The 21334-nt window shown below is 34.9% G+C and overlaps 1 protein-coding gene and 1 pseudogene across 1 annotated transcript; both read right to left on the minus strand.

Annotated features, from left to right (window-relative positions):
- Positions 1–6728: 6728 nt before the first annotated feature.
- Positions 6729–9147, minus strand: LOC128216000 (uncharacterized; annotated as a pseudogene).
- A 5048-nt stretch (positions 9148–14195) lies between these two features.
- Positions 14196–15782, minus strand: LOC128216001 (pyrin-like). Its single transcript, XM_052922597.1, has 2 exons — positions 15445–15782; positions 14196–14944 (listed from the first exon to the last, which is right to left on the minus strand). The coding sequence occupies exons 1-2, from the start codon at positions 15780–15782 to the stop codon at positions 14773–14775; spliced, it is 510 nt and encodes a 169-aa protein (XP_052778557.1). The 3' UTR covers positions 14196–14772.
- Between the last annotated feature and the right edge of the window lie 5552 nt (positions 15783–21334).

The following is a 21334-nucleotide window of genomic DNA, read 5'->3' on the forward strand; positions in this document are numbered from 1 at the left end:
CATCATCATCATCATCACCAGCAGCAGTAGCAGCAGAATCAGAACCAACAAAGCAGAATCACCATCAGCAACAGCAGCAGAATCAGCAGCAGCATTATCAGCAGCAGCATCATCAACAGCAACAGCATCAGCAGCAACATCAGCATCAGCATCATCATCCTCTAGTAGTAGAAGTAGTACTAGGAGCACTAGTAGTAGTTGTATCTGTAAAAGTAGTAGTATAAGCAGCAGCAGAAGCAGCAGTAGTAGTAGAAGTAGTAGTAGTAGTATTAGTAGTAGTAGTAGTAATAGAAGCAATGTACATTTTACTGCTGAACTGTTATTAGTTAAACAGTAAGTTGCAATCTGAATAAATTCATGACTTAAGAAAATGTAAAAAGTATTTTAGACAAATGATGCACTTATTGTAATACAAAGTAAAAATATAATCAGATCTTTGAAACACGTTCGTTACTATCACAGCCATTACAGCAGTCTTTTAAATAATGCATAATAGTCTCGAAAGTTATGTGTTTTTAATTCATTCTTAGAAACGTTCTGAGTTTCTAAAACTAAGAGGCAACCCATTCCACAATTTTGGTCCTACGGTAGAAAAACTTCTGTCACTAAAAGTTCTCTTCTTATTGAATGGTACATCATAACACCCGCTAACAGGATGGGACGATAGTACGTTCCGTGTTGGATTCTGTTTTGTTAGAATCTCTGTAAGGTAGTCAGGAGAATTACAAACAGAGCAGTTGTACATGAAGGTTAACACTTTGAATGTAATTCTGGCTTTGATTGGTAGCCAATGCAGGTCACAAAGAGCTTGTTTGGATCTGTCAAATTTCTTGCGATTCAGAACTAGTTTGGCATACATATTTTGAATACGCTGCAAGTTACTAATCTCTCTCTGTGCGATTCCGTAGAGGATGACATTACAATAGTCAAGATGAGAAATGACCAGTGACAACAAAAGAGTTTCTGCAGACGGTTTGGTGACATATTTTCGAATACTTTTGATTCTGAAATAATTTAACATGGCAGTTCGACTTTTTCGTTTTACATGCTCTTTGAAATTTAATGTTTCGTCAAGAAATGCCCCAAGATATCTGATACAGCTTCCTGATTTCACTTCATCTCCTGCTATGCAAATTGTTTTTGTGTTACATTTATGAAGCTGTTGCCTACTACCGAACATAGTAAACTCAGTTTTTGAAGTGTTCGTTTTAAGTTTATTTTCATTCATTCAATTGTTGATTGTTACAGCACACTTTTCTAGTTCCTGTATTGCTTAAGTTTCAGATATTGATAGTGTGGTCATTTGCAAAGCCATAGAGTGAAATAGATGGTGGAATTACCACACACAGTTTTCCAGCATAAGCTAGGTAGAGACACGGTCCAACACAGCTACCTTGTGGAACGCTACAATGATGCTGATGTGTTGAAGACAGGATTGAATTTACACTAACACGGCAAACCCTCGGTTTTAAACAGGAGTTGATCCAGTCAAGTGCTGACCCACAAACACCATACTGCTTGTTTAGCACATCGGGGAGAATGTCATGGTCCACTGTATCAAAGGCGGCGCTGAGATCGATTGCAATCAGTGCCGTTACTTCCTGTTCCTTTATAGCATCCAACAAGTCATTCACAAGCCTTAACAAAGCTGACTCACGCGAATGATGACGTTTATATGCAGATTGATTTTTGGACAAAATGAGAAATTACTAACAGGTTTATAGTAAATATAGTAAACTCCAGTTCAAGTCCATCTTTTTTCAGCAAAGTTCTAACAACTGCCTGTTTCCATTTCGTTGGAAAGACACCATTTCGCAATGAGATATTTACTAGCTTCGTGATGGCAGATAAGATTTCAACAATTTAGTTGGAAGAATGTCAAGATGACATGATTTTGTCTGCAATTGATTTATTAGTTTTCTAACTTCATCTTCACTCAGGTCTAGAATGTTATCAAAAGAAGGAACTTATTTTTTCACTTTTTCAGAATTTATTAAAATTTTCCAATGATTCTCGAATTTTCTCAATTTTGTTCATGAAATGGTCAGCAAAATTTTCTGCTAGTACAGTATCATTTTCTCCAATTGGCAACTGGTTTTCAGATTGTGTGCCCGTTATCTCAGTTATCTCAGTAGTAGTTGTTGTATTAGTGGTAGCAGTAGCAGTAGTAGCAATAGTTGCAGTAATAGTAGTTAAGTAACTGAACTTGCATCATGCATAACACGCTAATAAATGATTTACTATTTGTCTATGGAGTCGTCGAATTCGAACTTCATTTTTTGGGTTACTGATATTGCACTAGAAGACCTCGCATGCATCAACATATTGAAATAGAGAATGTGATTTTAAAAAGGGAATAACATTTGAATCATATGATCCTGGAAATTGATAAAAAGAGTTGAAACTGAGATTGAGATTTGACTTTTATCGTGATATTGGGGTCAGACCGCTATTATTGATATTTATGGGGTTTTTTTATGTTATATAGCAAAAAAATAAAATTAAATTAAATGTTCGGCGGTTTTCCAAATATTGAGATTTGTTCTATCATATATATATATATATTCGAAAAACTACAGAAAAAAGCTAAGTAGGTAAACATGTTGACTGAATTGAAGGCATTCATACCAAAATCAGCTTATTCCGAGACAAAAACAAAAATAAGTATTTCAAAACTATCAAGTTGTGAGAGTGCAGCTTAAACAGTGATGTTTAAGAATACCTAAAAATAGCCATTTGTTTATTAAAATGTATTTTTCATTTCTTTCTCTCGTCTGAAATGTGCACAGGATATTGAGATTCCGCATTCTATTTACTCAATTGTAATTGTTTAAGGTCCATTTATATTATATCAAATGTTAATTGTTAATTGTTTTATTTCTATGTTATGTTCTGCGACTAAGCAATAAATCATACATTTTTCACTAGTATATCACTCTTATATTATAAATATATAAACTTTATCTTATTTTATAGGAGGTGGCAATTTTATCATGCAGTGTGCAGGTTCTTCTGTTGAGCGTGATTGTAATTCATTATTTCACCTTTAACACAACAACGTTGTTATTTTCATATTGTCCTACAACAAGACTTGATGGAGGGCTTCTGTAATACAGTGAGTTTGGTTGCACCAATACATCAGCCTGTGTAGCCAGAGTAGCCAGCTTCCTCATTCCTTCCCTGTCCACTTGAAGTACAGTGTTTGAGCCATAAGAGGTGACACGTGTACAGCAGCAGGATGTTTCATATCGGGATCGCTGAGCGTTGCTAGTTTATTTCCTGCACTATCCAAGGTAAGAAGCTGATCTTTGGAGTAATTTGCGACATAAATTTTACTGCCATCAGAGCATACAGCATAACCGTAAACAATGTGTGTATCCGACTCGTCCTCAAACAACTTTCTCCTATCATTGCCTGCCTTGTAAGAGTAAAGCACAGTAACAGATGTGATATACAGACGCCCTGAATGAAATTTAACAATGACGCTATGCGCGCTAGTTTTAGACTATACTTTCGGTTGACAATGTATGACAGTTCATGTCTGTTATTGCGATTAATGTATATTTGTTATTTAACTGGGTGTTACGAGTGTCAAAAAGGTTATAAGAAGTCATTTGTTTATACATGTACATACATTTCAATAAGTTTACATTACTTAAAGATACTTGGACTTTAAGCATACAGGATATTGCGGTTAAATTTAGATAAATAAACGAGTATTAATAGTATTTTTTATGATAAGACTGTAAAAACACCTTAAAGTTCTAATTTCATTTTGGAAATATATCTTTACTAATTTATAATTCATTGAGGATATTTAAAATTTACTTAAGATGCTGATATAATTCGAGCCTGTTATACTTCTGACATTCCTCTTTATACTGTACACACAGTTTGTTTGTACACAATAGTATTCTTTCAATTGTTGAGTATGACATTCACGTGCATGTTATTTTAAATATCGTTTATGCTCAATAATTACCACTGTACGTATTGTAATAACTTTCATTTCCTGCTTTCATATATGCTCCTGGACTTGTATTCATTAAACATCTTCAGTCATTTCCTTAAGTTAAGTATTTCACTTGTCATATGATTTACTACAATAATAATATCTTAAAAACTTTATTTGCATTAGATTAATGAAATGTATACACATTATTTTATATTTAAAATAAACTTCATTTTCTTTATATGACCATGGACTACTAGGAATTCGGCAAGAAGGTTAAGTAATCACTTAAAATGATTGAAAATAACAGCTCAGTTTTTGTTATCATACCCTTTTAAGCTTATAAAATTCCTCTTATTTATCCATTGCTTGTACCACACTGGACTCATACTTAAAACATTAAACCTTACGTTTAAAATAGTTAGTAGTACATCAACTGTGATTTATATGTATACGGTGGCATATAGTTATCTGTTTGTCGGAACGTCCATCCGTTCGTCCCCACGGTTTCCGAATAATATTTGAAGAACGCTTAGGCCCTGGATTTAACTTTGTAGCCAGGTTGGTCATGATCAGTAGATAACGATTTTTGATTTTGAAATCAGGTGGTCAAAGGTCCTGTTTAGGGGTGACCTTAAGATTAAGTGCAGCTGGAAATAGGTTTCCGATCAATATATAAAGATCATTTAAACTCATTGATTTTAAAATATCTATGTAGGTATATCATAAACATGATATGAGCTTTATTGATTTTGGTGTCAGTCGGTTAAACGTCAAAGTCGTGATGACCTTCAGATGGAAATCAGTTTACATTCAATATCGGAAGAACGCCTTTGCTCGGAGCTCTTAGACTTAGTAGTTGGATTGGTCATGACCAACAGATGAATAGTGTCAATTATGAGTTCAGTGGATCAAAGATTAAGTTTGTGGTGACTGAATGCTGAAAATCAGTTAACGGCCAATATTTGAAGAACCTAAACTTTGTAGGCAGGTTGGTTATGACCAGCAGATGAACCCAACTATTTATTAAGTCTGTGGGTCAAAGGTCACGGTCGTTTTGACCGTAGGCTTAAATACTCAGTTTCCTATCAATGCTTGGTAAACGCCCAGGCATGGAAACCTCGAACTCTTTCCGGTCAATTTTTTGCCAAAATTGATTTAGAACGTAACGTCATTCACGCACACGTTCGAGTTGTCTAGGGACTAGCTACAGTTTTAAAACCGTGAAAATATCAATACTTAGGGTATCTCTATAAACCAATGTCAGCATATGCGAAATGTTTCTGATGAGTGCATTTCAGGGTTGACTAATAGTAATGTCGTTATGCCTTATCCAGATCATATTAGTAATAGTTCATATCCAAACATAATGATAACTATTAATTTATTCATAAAGTAAGTAGACATACATGAACATACATCAAGGTTTTTGTTTTTTCGACTCTTTTCTATCTTCTTCGTTTAAATAAAATTCAGTATAATGCAAACAAATATGACAATGGAAACGAACCCACATATGGGTTTATAAAGATCGTAATTTGACGATGGTAATAGAAAATATCAAACAAGTACAAATATAACATTTCTGGTAGAAGTAGAGGTATGCTTAACGACACTGGCGATGTTAAACATGACAATATATTTACACATCAACTTCCATTTCTTAAATGAACTGCCGTTCGGCAATTGCGTTCATCAATCGATGAACGCAACATCTTCGGATATTTTCGGTTCGTAATTCATTGCATAACAATATACATGAAAGCTTTTGATCTTGTTATTGGTTGTATTGTGTCTGCAGGTCCCGTAAAATATAGATCAACAGTTTTAAAAGTGTTAGTTTATTATATTTTAAATATAATGGTACCAGAAGTATTTCAATTTTACGTTTTAAAGTGATTTCAAGTGGTTGATCTTTTCCCGCGTTATTGTGACGTCATTTGTAAAAAATATTTCCGGTTATATAGTCGGGTCGTTCTATTTACAGAATGGGTAAGAACAGATTACTTAAAGGTTTTCTTAAATGAAAGTAAGATTTTTTTATCAATTCTTGAATGAAATAATGAACTATTGGTGTAAATATAAGGAATGAATTGCGGGGTTGATGTCATTATCGGGGCTATGAACGCAATTGGGTTTGTCAAAGTACGCGTGGAGTAGTTCGGACTCCACACACATTGACCAACCCAATTGCGTTCATACCCCGATAATGACATCAACCCCGCAATTCATTCCTTAAATAAACGCAACAAAAATATAGCTTCGGCACTATTTTTGCAGCACGGACTTTGTGAAAAAGCATTACAGAGATAGAAAAATAAACCTAAAAGGAACGTTTTGGAATTACAATGAAACTTAACAATGCTTTTGCCCTTATAATAATCACAAAAAAACATTAGCTACAAGTTATCGTGGATAAATACGATGTATAGTTTTTGAGCCATCGTTTTATTCGTTAAATTATACTTTGACTCCACGAAGTGGTCTTTTGAAGTTCCATTAAGCGCGTTCCTTGTTGTCTTTAAAAAGCGCACGATGCTTTTCTTTTCCCATCGCACAATTACAGCAATATACCTTCTTTAAATAACAATACCTTATTAATTAAATACATAACAAAACAAAGAGTTAAATAAAACGGTGTCAATCTATATCTAAAGCAGAATAAGAAAATATGTATCTTATATTTTATTATGCAATGCAAAATATGTGTATATATTCAATTATAACGAATATTAATATTTATAAATGATAAATAAGAATATCAATCACAACCATTTAAAGACATAATAGTGTTCTGAGGTGTATGAAGTGGAAAAAAACTCGTCAAAAAACATGAGCGAGTGTCTTCAATATGTTTACCAGAACATAGCATTTATGTTATCAACTATAATACACCTAAAACTGAAAAAGAAAAATGCAGACTTACCAACATATTAGAAAGGCGATATGACTTGACTTTAATTATAGCGAATATTAATTTTCAAATAATGATTTACAACTTTGTGATTTACAACATATCAAAGATATACTATAATAGTAGTTTTTTCTGCTAGATGTATTATTGTTATATAATGTTCTACGACTCACAAAACACACACGTTGTACACTAGTATACCATTCTGTTTACACAGCCTAAACATAAACTAACATACACTATCTTAAACAATTTACAATCACACAAAGTCTTATGTTCATAGGAGTATGCTATTTTAATATCGAGTGTACACGTCCATCTTTTGAGCGTTATTGTAATTCATTATATAACCTTCATCACAACAATATTGTTTTCTTCATTTTGTCCCACGATGAGGCTTGATGAACGGCTACTGTAACAAAGTGCCAATGGAGCGGTGATTCCATCAGACTGTGTTACCAGTGTAGCCAGCGTTCTTTTGCCTTCCGCGTTCACTTGAAGAACGGTATTTGAACAAGTAGAGCAAACAAACACGTGACCTAGAGGTGAAACGTGTAAAGCGTATGGTTCTTCAATGTCGCTTAGCGTTGTTAGTTTCTTTCCTGCTTTATCAAGGGTAAGAAGCTGACCTTTGGAAAAATTTGCAACGTACATTTTACTGCCATCAGAGCTTACAGCACAACCGTAAACGGTGTATGTATCCGACTCGTCCTCAAACAACTTTATCCTATCATTGCCTTGCCTTGTCGTAAGAGTAAAGCGCAGTGTCAGATGTGATATACATACGCCCTGAATAATGGGCTATTTGTCGTATTGTATGATTGAAGCTTAACTCTCTTGTCTGTTGTAACTTTGAATTCATAACGTTGAAGAAGCGAACTTCATGTCTGTTCTTTTTATCAGAGTTGACAGCAACCACTAGCTCATTGCCCGCAATGTGACATACATCTAGTGGATTAGTTGGAACGTCGCAGTGATCGACAATCTGATAGGACTGGTTCAGGAGCTTTAGACGGCAATTGTTATTGTCAACGAGAACGAGCTCTCCACTTAATAGTTCACATATTCCACTTATGTTTGAGATTTTTTTGTCAATTCTTAGTGCTGCATTGAGTTGTTTCACATTCTCAATCTTGAAAACATGGGACGAATTAGTAATCACTCCAATCCATTTCAAAGAAATAATAGAAGTAATCAGGTCGTTTAGCCCAGTATTTAGCACAAACGCCAACTCTACTTCTTGTTTGTTTGTGTTGTCTTCGAGAAAAGCTTTGGTTTCTGTAATTAATTTCTGGCATCGAGAATATCCTACGTAGGCCAAGGAATTGTTCGTCTTAGTCTTCGCCATGCTATCTGCAAGTGATTTTATGTCCTTGGTCAACTGTGCTGACTGTTCAATGATTTTCTTCTTTTGCTCCTCAAATGTTGCTACCATAACGTCCAGCTCTTTGATCGTGTTTTGCTCCAATTGATCAAGGGCTTGGTCGAACTTCCTACGCAAAGCTCTGATCTCCAATAGGATTTGTGCACGGGAGTCCCGTATGCATTGTTGATTTTTCTCGCGGGACTCCTGTAGCTTCTTGATTTGTGATTGGATGTCGGCGATTTGTTTTTCAAGCCGTTTGTATTCTGGTTTGTCATAAATGCCTCTTGCTACGTCTGGTATATGTTGTATCACCGAACATTGTCTTCAATTAACGAAAGAAAATTAAATAACGGCATTAACATAAAAATCAATAATTGTAGAATTCTGACAAACATATTATTTGTTATGGACTTAAAACTAACTGTTTATGACAAAACATGCTACCTATACCACATAATGTTTACTTTTACCAATGTTATGCTTAAATGCCCTTTTGTTTATATCTAGTATATCTTTGGTGTAATCAGTCCCCTGTGTGATTGCTGATAGTGACCTATTTTCGCTATACGATTCGTACCTGTGAACAACGGAGACGCATATATGACAACACAGCTTTTGGTGGTCTCCGCAGAACAGCTCAACCTTTTTCCCGGGATGGTGCTCACATCTTTCTACATCGCCCACGACCGTCCCCGAGACCGCCGCCCATTTTTTCACGTCCTTCCGATCAAGTACTTTGTGCCGCTTAAACAGGCCGCCATGTTTGGACTCACACCGAGAGCAGTAGTACTTTGAGCAGTCCAGACAAAAGTTCTGAGCCTCAAAGTTAAGTCCGTCTTCTTCACATGGAGAACATGTGAATTCATGAATTAAATCCGACGCCTTGTGAAGAGATGAATCGAAATTAAATGCCATTTTGTTCTATATAATAAACTTTATTTCACGAGACTTTAAAAGTTCGCTTCTAATGGCCTATTCAATCCAAGAAAGGAAGTAAATGATCGTATCAGTGCATGAGTCATAAACTGGTAATCGACAACGGCATGTACATTTTACGATTTCAGGAAATATCTTAGGAAGCAAAATGAAATGTAGAAATGTAATACCCGGAATTTAATTTAAAACCACATATACATCCGATCGTTTATATCATGTTTATAAGTGTAATGAATATTAAGTTGATATCCAGTAAAAAGTACAACACAATCACTATATATTTAACTGAATTTGCTTTCTTTTAAATCGTCGTTTTTCATATCCGGTAAGATAACGTCATAATCGAGTAGATGTTCATATCGTAATTTTCTGTTTAGAGACATTAGGTACGAAATCAGGACGAGATACAAAGCTTTCCTCTTCAGAATTTGATGGAAAATATACTACTTTATTCAAATAAATTTTCATCATAAATACAGGCAATGTTTTGCCCGGTCGAGCTGCTAGTCGAGCAGCAGGTCAAAGTACGGGAAAAAGCAGGCATTTTCAATCCCGTCGAGGCCAGCAGACAGGATCGCGGAGAACATTAAACGGCCGCCACTCATCAATCCGCTGTGCGATCGAAAATAAGCATGAACTTGTGGTTTTAGCCGACTGCGTATGTTTGACAAAAAATGTTTTAGTTATAAAACATGTTTTATATTTTATATACATGCGTATAATGCCACATTTTTTTATTGAAAGCACTAATGTATCATTGGACAAATGTAAGATTAAACCTTTGAAACAAACTGTCAGAGATTCAAGTTTTTATTGCAAACACCAATGAGAGAAATGGTTGGCGTCGAAGTATGTACGTTTTAACAATAGTTTTTATTGCTCATTAAGGTATCATTTTTAGGTCTCAAGTTGTTTTGTTCAAAAGTGACAACATTCAGGTTTGACAATACCACTAGTATATTTGGTGAATGTTAAAGTTTAGAGCTTTCATAGAAGATTCCTGTTGTTTATCCATTAGCAAAACGTTACCTTAAATGCGAATAAAAAGTATATTATGCAATAGTGATGTTATCTCAGCATGCTATGATTAATATGCAAATATGCTAAAGACATTTAAAAAGGACTATATTGATGGTGTATTTTGCAACGGTTACATTAACGGTCAGACTTCTGTTACTCAGTGGTCATAATCGCATTTAAATAAATAGCACAACTCTATTAATCTTAAAGCTAGATGTGATTTGTGCAACTTTTATAAACATCATCGTTTGGCTTCATTGAGTTAAGTACGCCGACTTGCTCTACACCGCATGTTTTAAAATATTACAAGCAATTTCAAGGTATCAATATGAAATTTCTCACATAAGAAGAACATATTACGGCGATTTTGTGATAAGTATAAATACAATTTTACCTATGTTTTATTCTTGATTTACAGTGACTACGTATTTCTGTTATGGCCTTCGTATATAAAGCAGTTGTAAACCAAATCGATGAAATAAATGTTTTGAATATACATATCAGACGTACCAAAGACGAAATCTATTATCACTTCAAAACGCAAATATTATATGATTCGCGTCTAAACTGACTCTTTATACGTCTTATAAATGCAGGAAGATTATTTGATTCGTTTAAAGTGATAAAGAGTCGCTATATTGTGAGTATACAGATACATAAATGAAATTGTGTATTTTATGACGACTCTGGACAGATCCTTTATACACAAAATCCCCTTTTTAAACCGTCCGTCTTAGCATTTTATTGTTATTTCACAGCACCAAAAGTAAATACCGTTTGTTTACATTTCTTGCAGATACTTAAATAGATTACCTTATTGTATGGTCTTTCAAATTATGGACCCGGTAGATACAATATTTATAATAAAACCTATTTTTTAAAACATTGTTCCAAACTTTCGAGTTGCATTTTCGAGCACATATCACTCAATAAGTGTCAGAAATATCAAGACAAAGGTACAAAAAATGCTTATAGTTCTTTCTGCTTAACAACAATTGGACATACAGTAGTATTTTCAACATAGTATACAACTAGCTTTATGGTTTAAAGCATGCCGTTGAGTGCTCCTTATCCACAATTTACTTCTTATACAAGGCTTACCAAGAAACAAAATATATATGGATCCTAAATAGGGGATATTATGATAGGAAGCTTTTCTGGTGACCTGTTTCACGTCGAGTTCGTTGCGCCGAACGAAACGTGATGCAGGTCACCAGAAAAGCGTTTTATGGTAATATTCCATTTATTATATACCTCCTTATTTAATTATTCCTTTTTATGTTTCGGTTTCAATTTGATTTTAAATTGACCGCCATCTGTCAAATGTCAAAATATGGAATGACTTGCACGTATGAATGTGTTACGTACTTTTGTGTATTAAAGTCAAGGGAGGCTACTACAGCGAGACGTAGTCAAAAGTTACAGAATTCACCTTTTTGAGCAAAATAAGAAGAAAAATATTTTATATCTTAGCAAAATTAACAAATTGCTGATACTAAAACCAATTTTAAACGTTTCAGCACAAAAAAACAACCAAAAAAAGGCACTTCTTTTACTAGTATACACTTTACTAGTAATAGTCATTACCTGTAGACGTAACGCAGCCATTTTAGATATTTTTATGTTTTATGTATTTTATATAAAAGTGAACAGGTTTTACCGTTTTTTTCTCACGCTAATTTTAGCAACACGAAAGTAGTTCCGAGACTTCACACGGTACTCACATGATACGGAATCAAAAAACGACAGTATGGTGATACGGATTTTTCAATATGGCGTGCTTTATTTTCACTGTTGCATATGGAAAAGGAAATTGATATAGGCATAAAATAAGTTACAATATTACTCTACTATATGAATTTCACCGAGTGAGCACCCAAACTTATATTGAACGAGTGGCATAGCAACGATTGAAGATAAAAATGATGTTCAGGAGATGACATATATCTCTCGCTCTATATATGAAATGATATGTATATATATTATATAAAAAGTGCGCCAAATTGAATGCGAAAGGTACGTCATTTCAGGAATGACGTCATTGAAAATGCATAACAGCCTTTTCCACGCTGGCGTTCGATTTTAAGACAGTGAAATATATCAATTTGATCAACAGTGAAATATCAAATTTAGTTTCATCGATAATCCCTAACACCACTGGAAAACATATGAAGATGTTTTTGATGCATGCATTGTCCGACTATGTTGTGCTCTAGTAATGTGTGTGTTCCCTCTGGACACAATCCTATTGCTTATTTTCTTTAAAGCACGATCACTGTTACCGTGAATCTCGGCTCCAAGAATGCAATCTGAGACACCTGAGATGCCCCTGTATATTTAAGAGTACATCGAGAATGTAAATCAAAACAAAAACAGTACCACCAGCAGTTAATTTCTTCCTGCATTTGTTATTCTTATTGTTCTTGTTACAAGCTATTAGATAAACATGAACATACAAGAACCATATATTTGTTTTTCGTTTACTTCTGTATTCTATAGTCTTCGTTCAAATATGAATCAGGCTATTGAGTTTCCAGATCCAATATATTTCATTGTTCCATTTAGGATGCATTCATTTAATCCCACATTAGGTATGGCTTCAATATAATGATAATGCAAACAAATATGACACGGGAAACGATCAGAAGTTTGTGCACGTGATTTGGCGATGGCAACAGAAAATACGAAGACAATGCACATACGACAGTTTCGAGAGAGGCAGAGGCATGTTCACCGATACTGGCTATATAAAAACATGACGATGACAAAATAACGCACAAATTTATAGATTCAGTATCATTTTAAGCACGGACTTTACATAAAAGCTTTACAAAGAAAGAGGGAAATAGACATAAATGGCACGCCTAAGGAATTTTAATCAAACTCAATATTTAATTCATAGTTCATAAAATGGTTACATTAACAAACTTAAGTTAACTGGGCATTTTGTTCACAAAGTACACGCGCATACAAAACTGTTAGAAAAATAAGTATGTGTACAGTATAAACAGCTTCTGGACAATGATACACATGGCGTCTTCATGTACATAGGTGGTTATTTTGACTGTGTGTCATGTATTGCGCGTATGACACATTTTAAAAACAAATCCATAAGTAATCGGTTTAAAGTGACAATCTTATTAAATCAATACATACACATGTATAACAAACATACATTTTGACTGATAAACCTTAAACTACTTACTAAATAATGCATTTATGGAAAATACCAACAATGATAACAAGATTGTAACAGTGAATTTAATAGCAGAAAGCGCAAAAATATTAAATGATTTGTGAATGTTAAATGATTAAATGTGATCAATATAGTTCATAAGGTAGAAAAAGTGTGTTTTATTCTCATTTCTGTCAAATTAAACTGATTAATAAGTACATTTTTCACAACCAATCAAAGATATAATACTTTTTTACACAACTGTCCAACTGTTCAGCAATTAAGCACACTTTTTAAATCATTACAAGTTACAATCACAAAAATTCTAATGTTTATAGGAGGTTGCTTTTTATTATCGAGAATTGATCGTGTTTGTACTTCATTACGTCACCTTTATTACAACAACATTGTTATTGTCATGTTGTCCTGCAAGTAGACTGGAAGCACGGTGTTAGAGACATAAGAGCAGACAAACACGTGACCAAGAGGTGACACGTGTACTGCGCGTGGACCTATTATATCGGGATCGGCGAAAGTTGCTAGTTTAGTTCCTGCACTATTAAGAGTAATAAGCTGACTTGTTCCATAATTTGCAATGTAGAGTTTACTGCCACCAAATGCTTACATCGCATTTTTAGACTGTGTAAGTACCCGTCAAGTTCTCAAATAACTTCCTTCCATCATTGACGCCAATGCCGTAAGAGTTTAGCACAGTATCAGATGAGATGAACAGGCGACCAGAATGGTGAGATAAATCTCTTACTGCATGTTAGCGTCCTTGTCTCTTGAAGTTTTGAATTACTCACGTAGAAGAAGCAAACTTCATGCCTGTTCTCATCATTATAGTTGACAGCAACCGCAAGTTCATTTTTCGTGATATGGCACAGATCTTGTGGACACCTGGGAACGTTGCACTTATTGACTGCCTGACGGGTTTGATTAAGCTTAACACAATTATGTGCGTCAGCGAGAACGAGCTCTCCGCTTGGTAGTTCACATATTCCCTTATGCTACACTTCTATTTCTCGCCACTAAGCGATATATTGAGTTGTTTGATGCTTACGGCCGTGAAAACATGGGGCGTGCTAGTGACCTCCCCAAATTATTGTAACGAAGCACATAAACCAATAAGGTCGTTTAACGCTGAGCTGGTTGTTTCTAAGAGAAATGATTTTGTTTCATTAATCATTTTCTGACACCTTGAGTTTCCTACGAAAGCCAACGACTCGTTTGTCTTACCCTTCGCTTGGATGCTATCAACTATCGATTTCAAATCTTTGCTCATGCGTTCAGACTACTTAACTTCTGTCTCTATTACATCCTCAAGCAAAGCTACCATTGAGTCCAGCTCATTTATTGTGTTTCGCTCCAATTGATCAAGGACTTCATCGATTTTCTTTCGCAAAGCTTTAATCTCTTGCACGAGACTCTTTTATTGATTGTTGCTTTCTCTTGGATGAATCCTGCAGTTTCCTGATATGAGATTGGATGTTGCCGACTTGTTGAGGAAGCTGTTTGAGTTCTGGTTTGTCAAAAATACCTCTGGCTATGTCTGGTATATGTTGTATCACCGAACTGTGCCTGAAAAACCCATACCATCAATGTAACGATTAACACTTCAAAATAAGTATAATGATTTCACTAAGCCACTTAATATACTATTTTGAATAAATATCATCACAATTTATTTTCACATGTTTGGTATTGTCATTCCTGTTTTGGATAATGTGCGAACGAGTTAAAAATAAGGCAATTACGTAAAAACATAATTATATTGACTCATTTTTCTTATGTTCGTAGTATTTTCAATTCAAGTCAAAGTTTTTGTAAACAATTTTATTTTTAAGAGGAAACAATTTGAAATGATGCGTTAACATAGAATAAAATTGTTTATATACAACTCTTAATCAAAACTGTATATTTTAAGCACGTGATTTGCTGTTTGTTCTCAAATAATGTTTAGGTTGTGTGTTAATGTTTATAATTTAAGTTAAGCAATCTCTTAAAACTATTCCCCTATGCAAAGTAGAGCTATACCAGTGATGATTTTCCCAAATAAACATATAAACACTCATTACTACCTGTGATCAACAGAGACGCATACGTGACAACATAGCTGGTCATGATCCTTACAAAACATCTTCAAAGCCTCTCTTGGATGCCGCTCGCATCTCTCCAGATCGTCAACGATTGTATGTGGCAACGGCGTCCATTTCCCCACGTCCTTCCGACCTAGCACTGAGTGCCGCTTAAACAGACCGTCATGTTTTGGCTCGCACCGAGAGCAGTAGTACTTCGAGCATTCCACACAAAAGGACTGAGCTTCGGAGTTAAGTCCGTCTTCTTCGCACGGAGAACATGTGAAGTCGTGAATTAAATCCGATGAATTTTGAAGTGATGAATCGAATTTAGAGGCCATATTTCTTTAAATATATCAACGAGGCTACCAATTTAAACTCTCAATTGTCTTTACAATTTAACTGAAGAAAGAAATTATCGAATCGGTTCATTTGCTTTCAAATAACAAACGAAATTGATACCCGGGATTATATTCAATAATGTCACAGTTTAACGATTATATTCGTTTAGGTAGGTTCTTGTACCGCTGGCCGTTCCAATGCCGTGGCCGTAACATGTAGGTATATATTTATATTTAAATGCATGTGTGGTATAACTGTGTAGATGTGTGCGTTGAATGTCTTTCGTTTGAATTTAAGCAGGGTGTTTTAGTTACTTTGTTTGTCCCTGTACACTCGCAATACATTGAACCGGAACAAACGCATAAAAGGCACTTAGCGTATTAAGTTTTCAAATGCTTTCACTCATCCAAAAAGGAATTCTACCATACGACCACAGGTAAGGAGCGTTGTAATATTTCCCCTAAATCTTGTTTAAAGGGAAATTACACCAATTCGGAAGTGACCACTCAGTGCTTGTCTTTTTATTCACATATGGAATCAAAACACGGTTATACCATCAGACCATTGGCTATTTTCTATCTTTGTAGGTTTTGAAGACGTACGTGTTTTGCTTGTTTACATTTTCACCGCATTGTTTGTATCCCAGGTTATCCAAGGGTGGCATTGTGTCACTTTATCGAATACATACTGGTTTCTGTCATCCAATTTATTTTGCTTATGGAAAACGGTTGTTTTTGTTGTTTAGAAGACAAGTGTATCTTTATATATGGTGTCGGGAAACACTAAACATCAGTTTTTATTTCGCTTGCAAATTACTGTTTACCATAGTGAAAATCAATGTAATGGTCTATTACCTAATGGCTTGAGGGCCAAACAAATTTGAGACGTAGTTAATGACGAAAATTATCGTACTAAAATATTGATGCTGATTATTACCACTTATTTTACTGATTTGTGTGTGTGTTTCGTATTCAAGAGTTAAGAATATAATTAATTTAGATTGTTTACCAGGTATGCAACCACTTAGATCATTGTTCCTACTGGCATGTTTCGCCTTAACAGTTAATGCACTTACTGTTGCATCGGAGAATGTTTGACCATCGGGAATTCTAAATAGATGAAAAAGACAATACTCATTAACCAGTTCAATTTATTTTTAAAAGTAGCATGAACGGATACAAAATAATAATCAATTACGATCGGATTTTCCCTAGCAGAAGGACCAAACGAAAATAATGCTTAAACTATTTATGCAGAGCTTCAGTTGGATTATGATAAAAACAGCGTGTTGCAACAGAATACTTAGTCTACTATCTATGCCGTACCTTGTGGGTCATTAGTCTGCCTCTACTATATAAATTCAGAGGCAATCCCTCTATCTAATTTAAAGGAGGCACAAGGTTAAATTTAGAGGTACCCTCAATCTAATTTGGAAGAGGTGCCGGTCTGAAATTAAAAGTACCCCTCAATTGATTGTAGAGGAGGTGCAGGTCTAAATTTAGATGTGTACTGCTGTCTGATTGAGAGGAGTCGCATGACTAAGTAAAGTGATTAACCTTAATTTTATGATCATAGATAGCAATAGATATAGAGGTGCACCTTCATTCCATAAATAAAGGTGTACTTCTGTATTTGGAGGTGTATCTGTTTATTATAAATACAATGATAAAACTTCAACCTATTCATGTAAGATAGATCTATACCTTCTCATATTTCGGTTTTACTGTAAGCGACTTTGACGAAAATGGTACTTCATTATAATCGCCTTTTAAAGCGGATGTTCAGCTGTACGTCAAATGTTTATGAATAAACTTCTCTTAATTTCATGATAGTGAACGTTAACCAAAGTTCAAATATATGTGTTTTGATAACAGACCGTTATCACTGACAGTTTAAGATACCCTATGTACAATCATGTGCATTAAGATACTTGGTGATCCGATATTATTTTGGCCTTATCGCAGTGTCAGATGTGTAGAAAACGAATATGTCAAACAAATATCGAATAAAAATAAAAATGTGCATTTGGGGCTTCGTAATATAACAAAATAGATAGTTTTAATGTCCGAATTCAGTTGAAATAAAGAACAAAGTTACTAACTGTTTTATTCTTATATGTAATGTAGGTTCGATAATTCATTTTTTTATCAATAAATGTGGTTGTAAGTAAGCAATACCCGTTCAAATGATACTAGCATTATATGGGGCTGCGAGCATCGCAAATGCCTCAATACATTGGCAATCCTCTTTGATACAACGAATACCCTAAGGCCAATACTTGATACACGAGATCTTCGTGAAACAGTTCGATCATCTTCATTAAACATTATTCAAGAGTATCAGGAAATTAATGTAATTATCTCTTCCTCCTCATGTTATCGGATTTAATTTATGACCTCAGAAGTTCTCCTTGCGAAAAAAACGGTTGAACTCTGACGCTAAATACGTTCGTCGGAGCAGTTTAACGTTCCACTGCTCTCAGTGCGAGCCGTTCGTCGGTGTTGTTTTATGTACCACGTTTCTCAGTGCGAGCCCAAACATGTTGGCCTGTTTAAGTGGTACACAGTGCACGTACAACGTACAAGGAAAATGGACGACTATACCAGGGACGGTCAGGGACGGCCATTGACGATATTGAAAGACGTGAGCGGCATCCTTGAGGGGCACTGAATATTGTCTATAAGTATCATCTTAACAACTGTTGTAACTTCTGTGTCTCCGTTGACCACGTGTTAACTCAGATATTGAAATGTTTTCAACAGTGTTCACACTAAAGAACGTAAAGCATTTAATATTACATATTATTGTGCCTTCATATATTATTCATATTTTATTGACAGTATAGATCCCTTGTTCATGGGGCAAGCCCAAAGTACACAAATCCCTAAAACGCATTCGATTATCGTGATCGACATTCCGATGATCTAGATCAATAAAGTCGCTTTTCATTAGCAACGCTTGTGAAGTAACGACTTGTTTCGATAAGTGTTTTCCTAAAATTCCCATTCATTGTTTTAACGAGATAACTGAAAATATGAAGAATTTATAAATTTTTATATCGGCATAACTAGCAGTTTGTTGATAGCAGAAAGGAATAATAATAAACATACATGTACGTACAATCAAACCGCAGCGAAAGTTGTCAACAATTAACTGGCCAGAGCTGTTTATTTATACAATGTTCTATGATAAAACATATCGTAGCAAGAGATATTTGTAACAAACCAGAATACAAACAGCAACCTTAACAAACAAGTCGCCAAAATCCAGTAACAACTTTAGAGGCTGCAGTATTTATGCAAGGGAAATCAACAATCGATCCGAGGGACTCGTGTTAGAGCGCTTCAAGAGATTCAAGTGTTTGGAAAGACAATTGATGAAGTCCTTGACAAATTGGAGCAAGACACAATTAAATACCTAGACTCAACGGAAACATCATTTAAGGAGCAAGTAGAGAAATGTGCAGATCGCCTGAGCAAAATATGAAATCACATGTCATCTGTATGGAAGCAAAGGCTAAAACCAGCAACTCGCTGACTTACGTAGGGTATTAAAAGTGCAAGAATAGAGAAAGATTACTTGAATGCTCGATACAAACAAACACGTCGGCGTCGAATTATCATTTGTACCAAAAACAGCCCTGAACGACCATATTGATTTTTAAAAAAGGTTTGGCGGTGTCACTGATACGTGCTACGATGATAAAAAGTTAAGTGAATTTCATCTATAATTTAATGGTGATAAAGAGAAGAGAAGTGAAGCACAACGGAAAGATGTGAATTACCAACCGCAGAACTTTATCTCACTGAAAGTCGTAACAATCGTAACAATCTACTGAACTGGATCACCAGATCGTCGATAACTGCAAGGTTTCACAGTGCCAATATTCGGCAAAATGTACTATTATTAGCTGTAATAATGAGAACAAACATTATAGTTTCTAAAGATTCAGAAATTCAAATCAACAACACAGTCATAAGAACGTTTACGTTTACCCATATTATAAAATATACAGATAACCATTGATGTCGCCTGTTTGGTACAAAGAAACCTGTGATTTAGTCTTACGATAAGGCAAGTCATGTTGCTATAATTTTGTTAAAGAAATTGTCGAGTTGGCTGTTCTGTAAGGTATGATTGCGGGAATATATACATTACAAATTATCAACATAATCAGCTACTTACATTTGACTTTGCTGTTAATAAACTATAATTGCTTATTGATCCGAATTCAAAATGTCTGGATGTGTACGTGGCGCGTGAAGGTCACGTGTGTGTCTGATATACTGTCCAAAACACCATGCTGCCAGTATAAATGGAAGACAGCTCTGGCAACACACATAACTGCGTTGGAAGGATAAAGATGAACAGAATATGCACAAGCCAGCAAGCAATTGTATATGTCTTCTAGAAGTCTATATATCAGTCTATATCAACCATCTCCAAAAAAAGCAGAAGGTGTTTCCTTTGGTCGTGTCTTGAACTGGAATGTTCAAATGGTATTGATATTATATAACCAATGTACAGAATCGTATGTCATTTAAAGGACAAACCCATCATATTGCAGACGCATTAAAATAGCGGTATATAAGTATGGTGTGTTCATTCAATAAGTAAATTTGTAAAATGAATAAATTCAATCTTGATATTCCTTCATTTATCTTATTGATAAATCTGAGAACTAAATCTCCTTTTCGGCCATTTTACGGTAGTTTCCCGTACCCTTTTTGAACTATAATTATTAAGACATTGTTCAATTTGCATTAGAGTTGTTTTGCATTAAATACGTGGTAAGGTAAAGATGTTAAGAAAAGTCAAGTGTGTTTAATGGTGTATACACTAATTGTATGAGTGTTATTGCGGGTATAAAGCATTAACTCGATTACCAAAATCACCTTACACTGCGAATGACAGTAAGAGGTGTCACGGTATTCAAAGCAGGAATCTTTTTAAATTCAATTTATATCTTCAATATTTACTGTTTTTTATTGTTTTATTAAGTAGTCGAATCAAAGCTGCGCAGTGTATTTACCACATTGTTTAGCACGTAGTATTTACCATGTCCAGTAATCCGCAATGTATTGATCAATAAAATAATAAAAGACCGGTTCTACTATCCTACTTAATCTGACACCTGTTAATTATTTATTTAAGACGTAATTAACACTATGTCATTGGGAGAACTGCAAAATCACTAGAGTACTGCTTAAAGAGTACACGTTCTAACATCTAAGGGTTTCTCATGAATTGATCTTATCAACCATGAAAGAAATCTGTCAGGATTAGAGCTCCCTGATACAGGGTGGATCTATAAAATGTGCGCCCCCTTCAAGATGAAATCGAAACACAGGCTCTAAGCATTAAAAGTGGAGTGCCTGACCTCTCTCTTTTCCGGTGCATTATTCTGTTATGTAAGCATATGGACAATACTAGGTTAGTGCCGTGGATAGAGGAAGTGTATCTATTTATCCAGTTACTTTGGAAAAGACTACAACTGTCACAACACTACAATTACAACTTCTTCTATTACTACTATAACAATTATACTACT

Source organism: Mya arenaria, chromosome 14 (assembly GCF_026914265.1).
Source record: "Mya arenaria isolate MELC-2E11 chromosome 14, ASM2691426v1".
Taxonomy (NCBI): Eukaryota; Metazoa; Mollusca; class Bivalvia; order Myida; family Myidae; genus Mya; species Mya arenaria.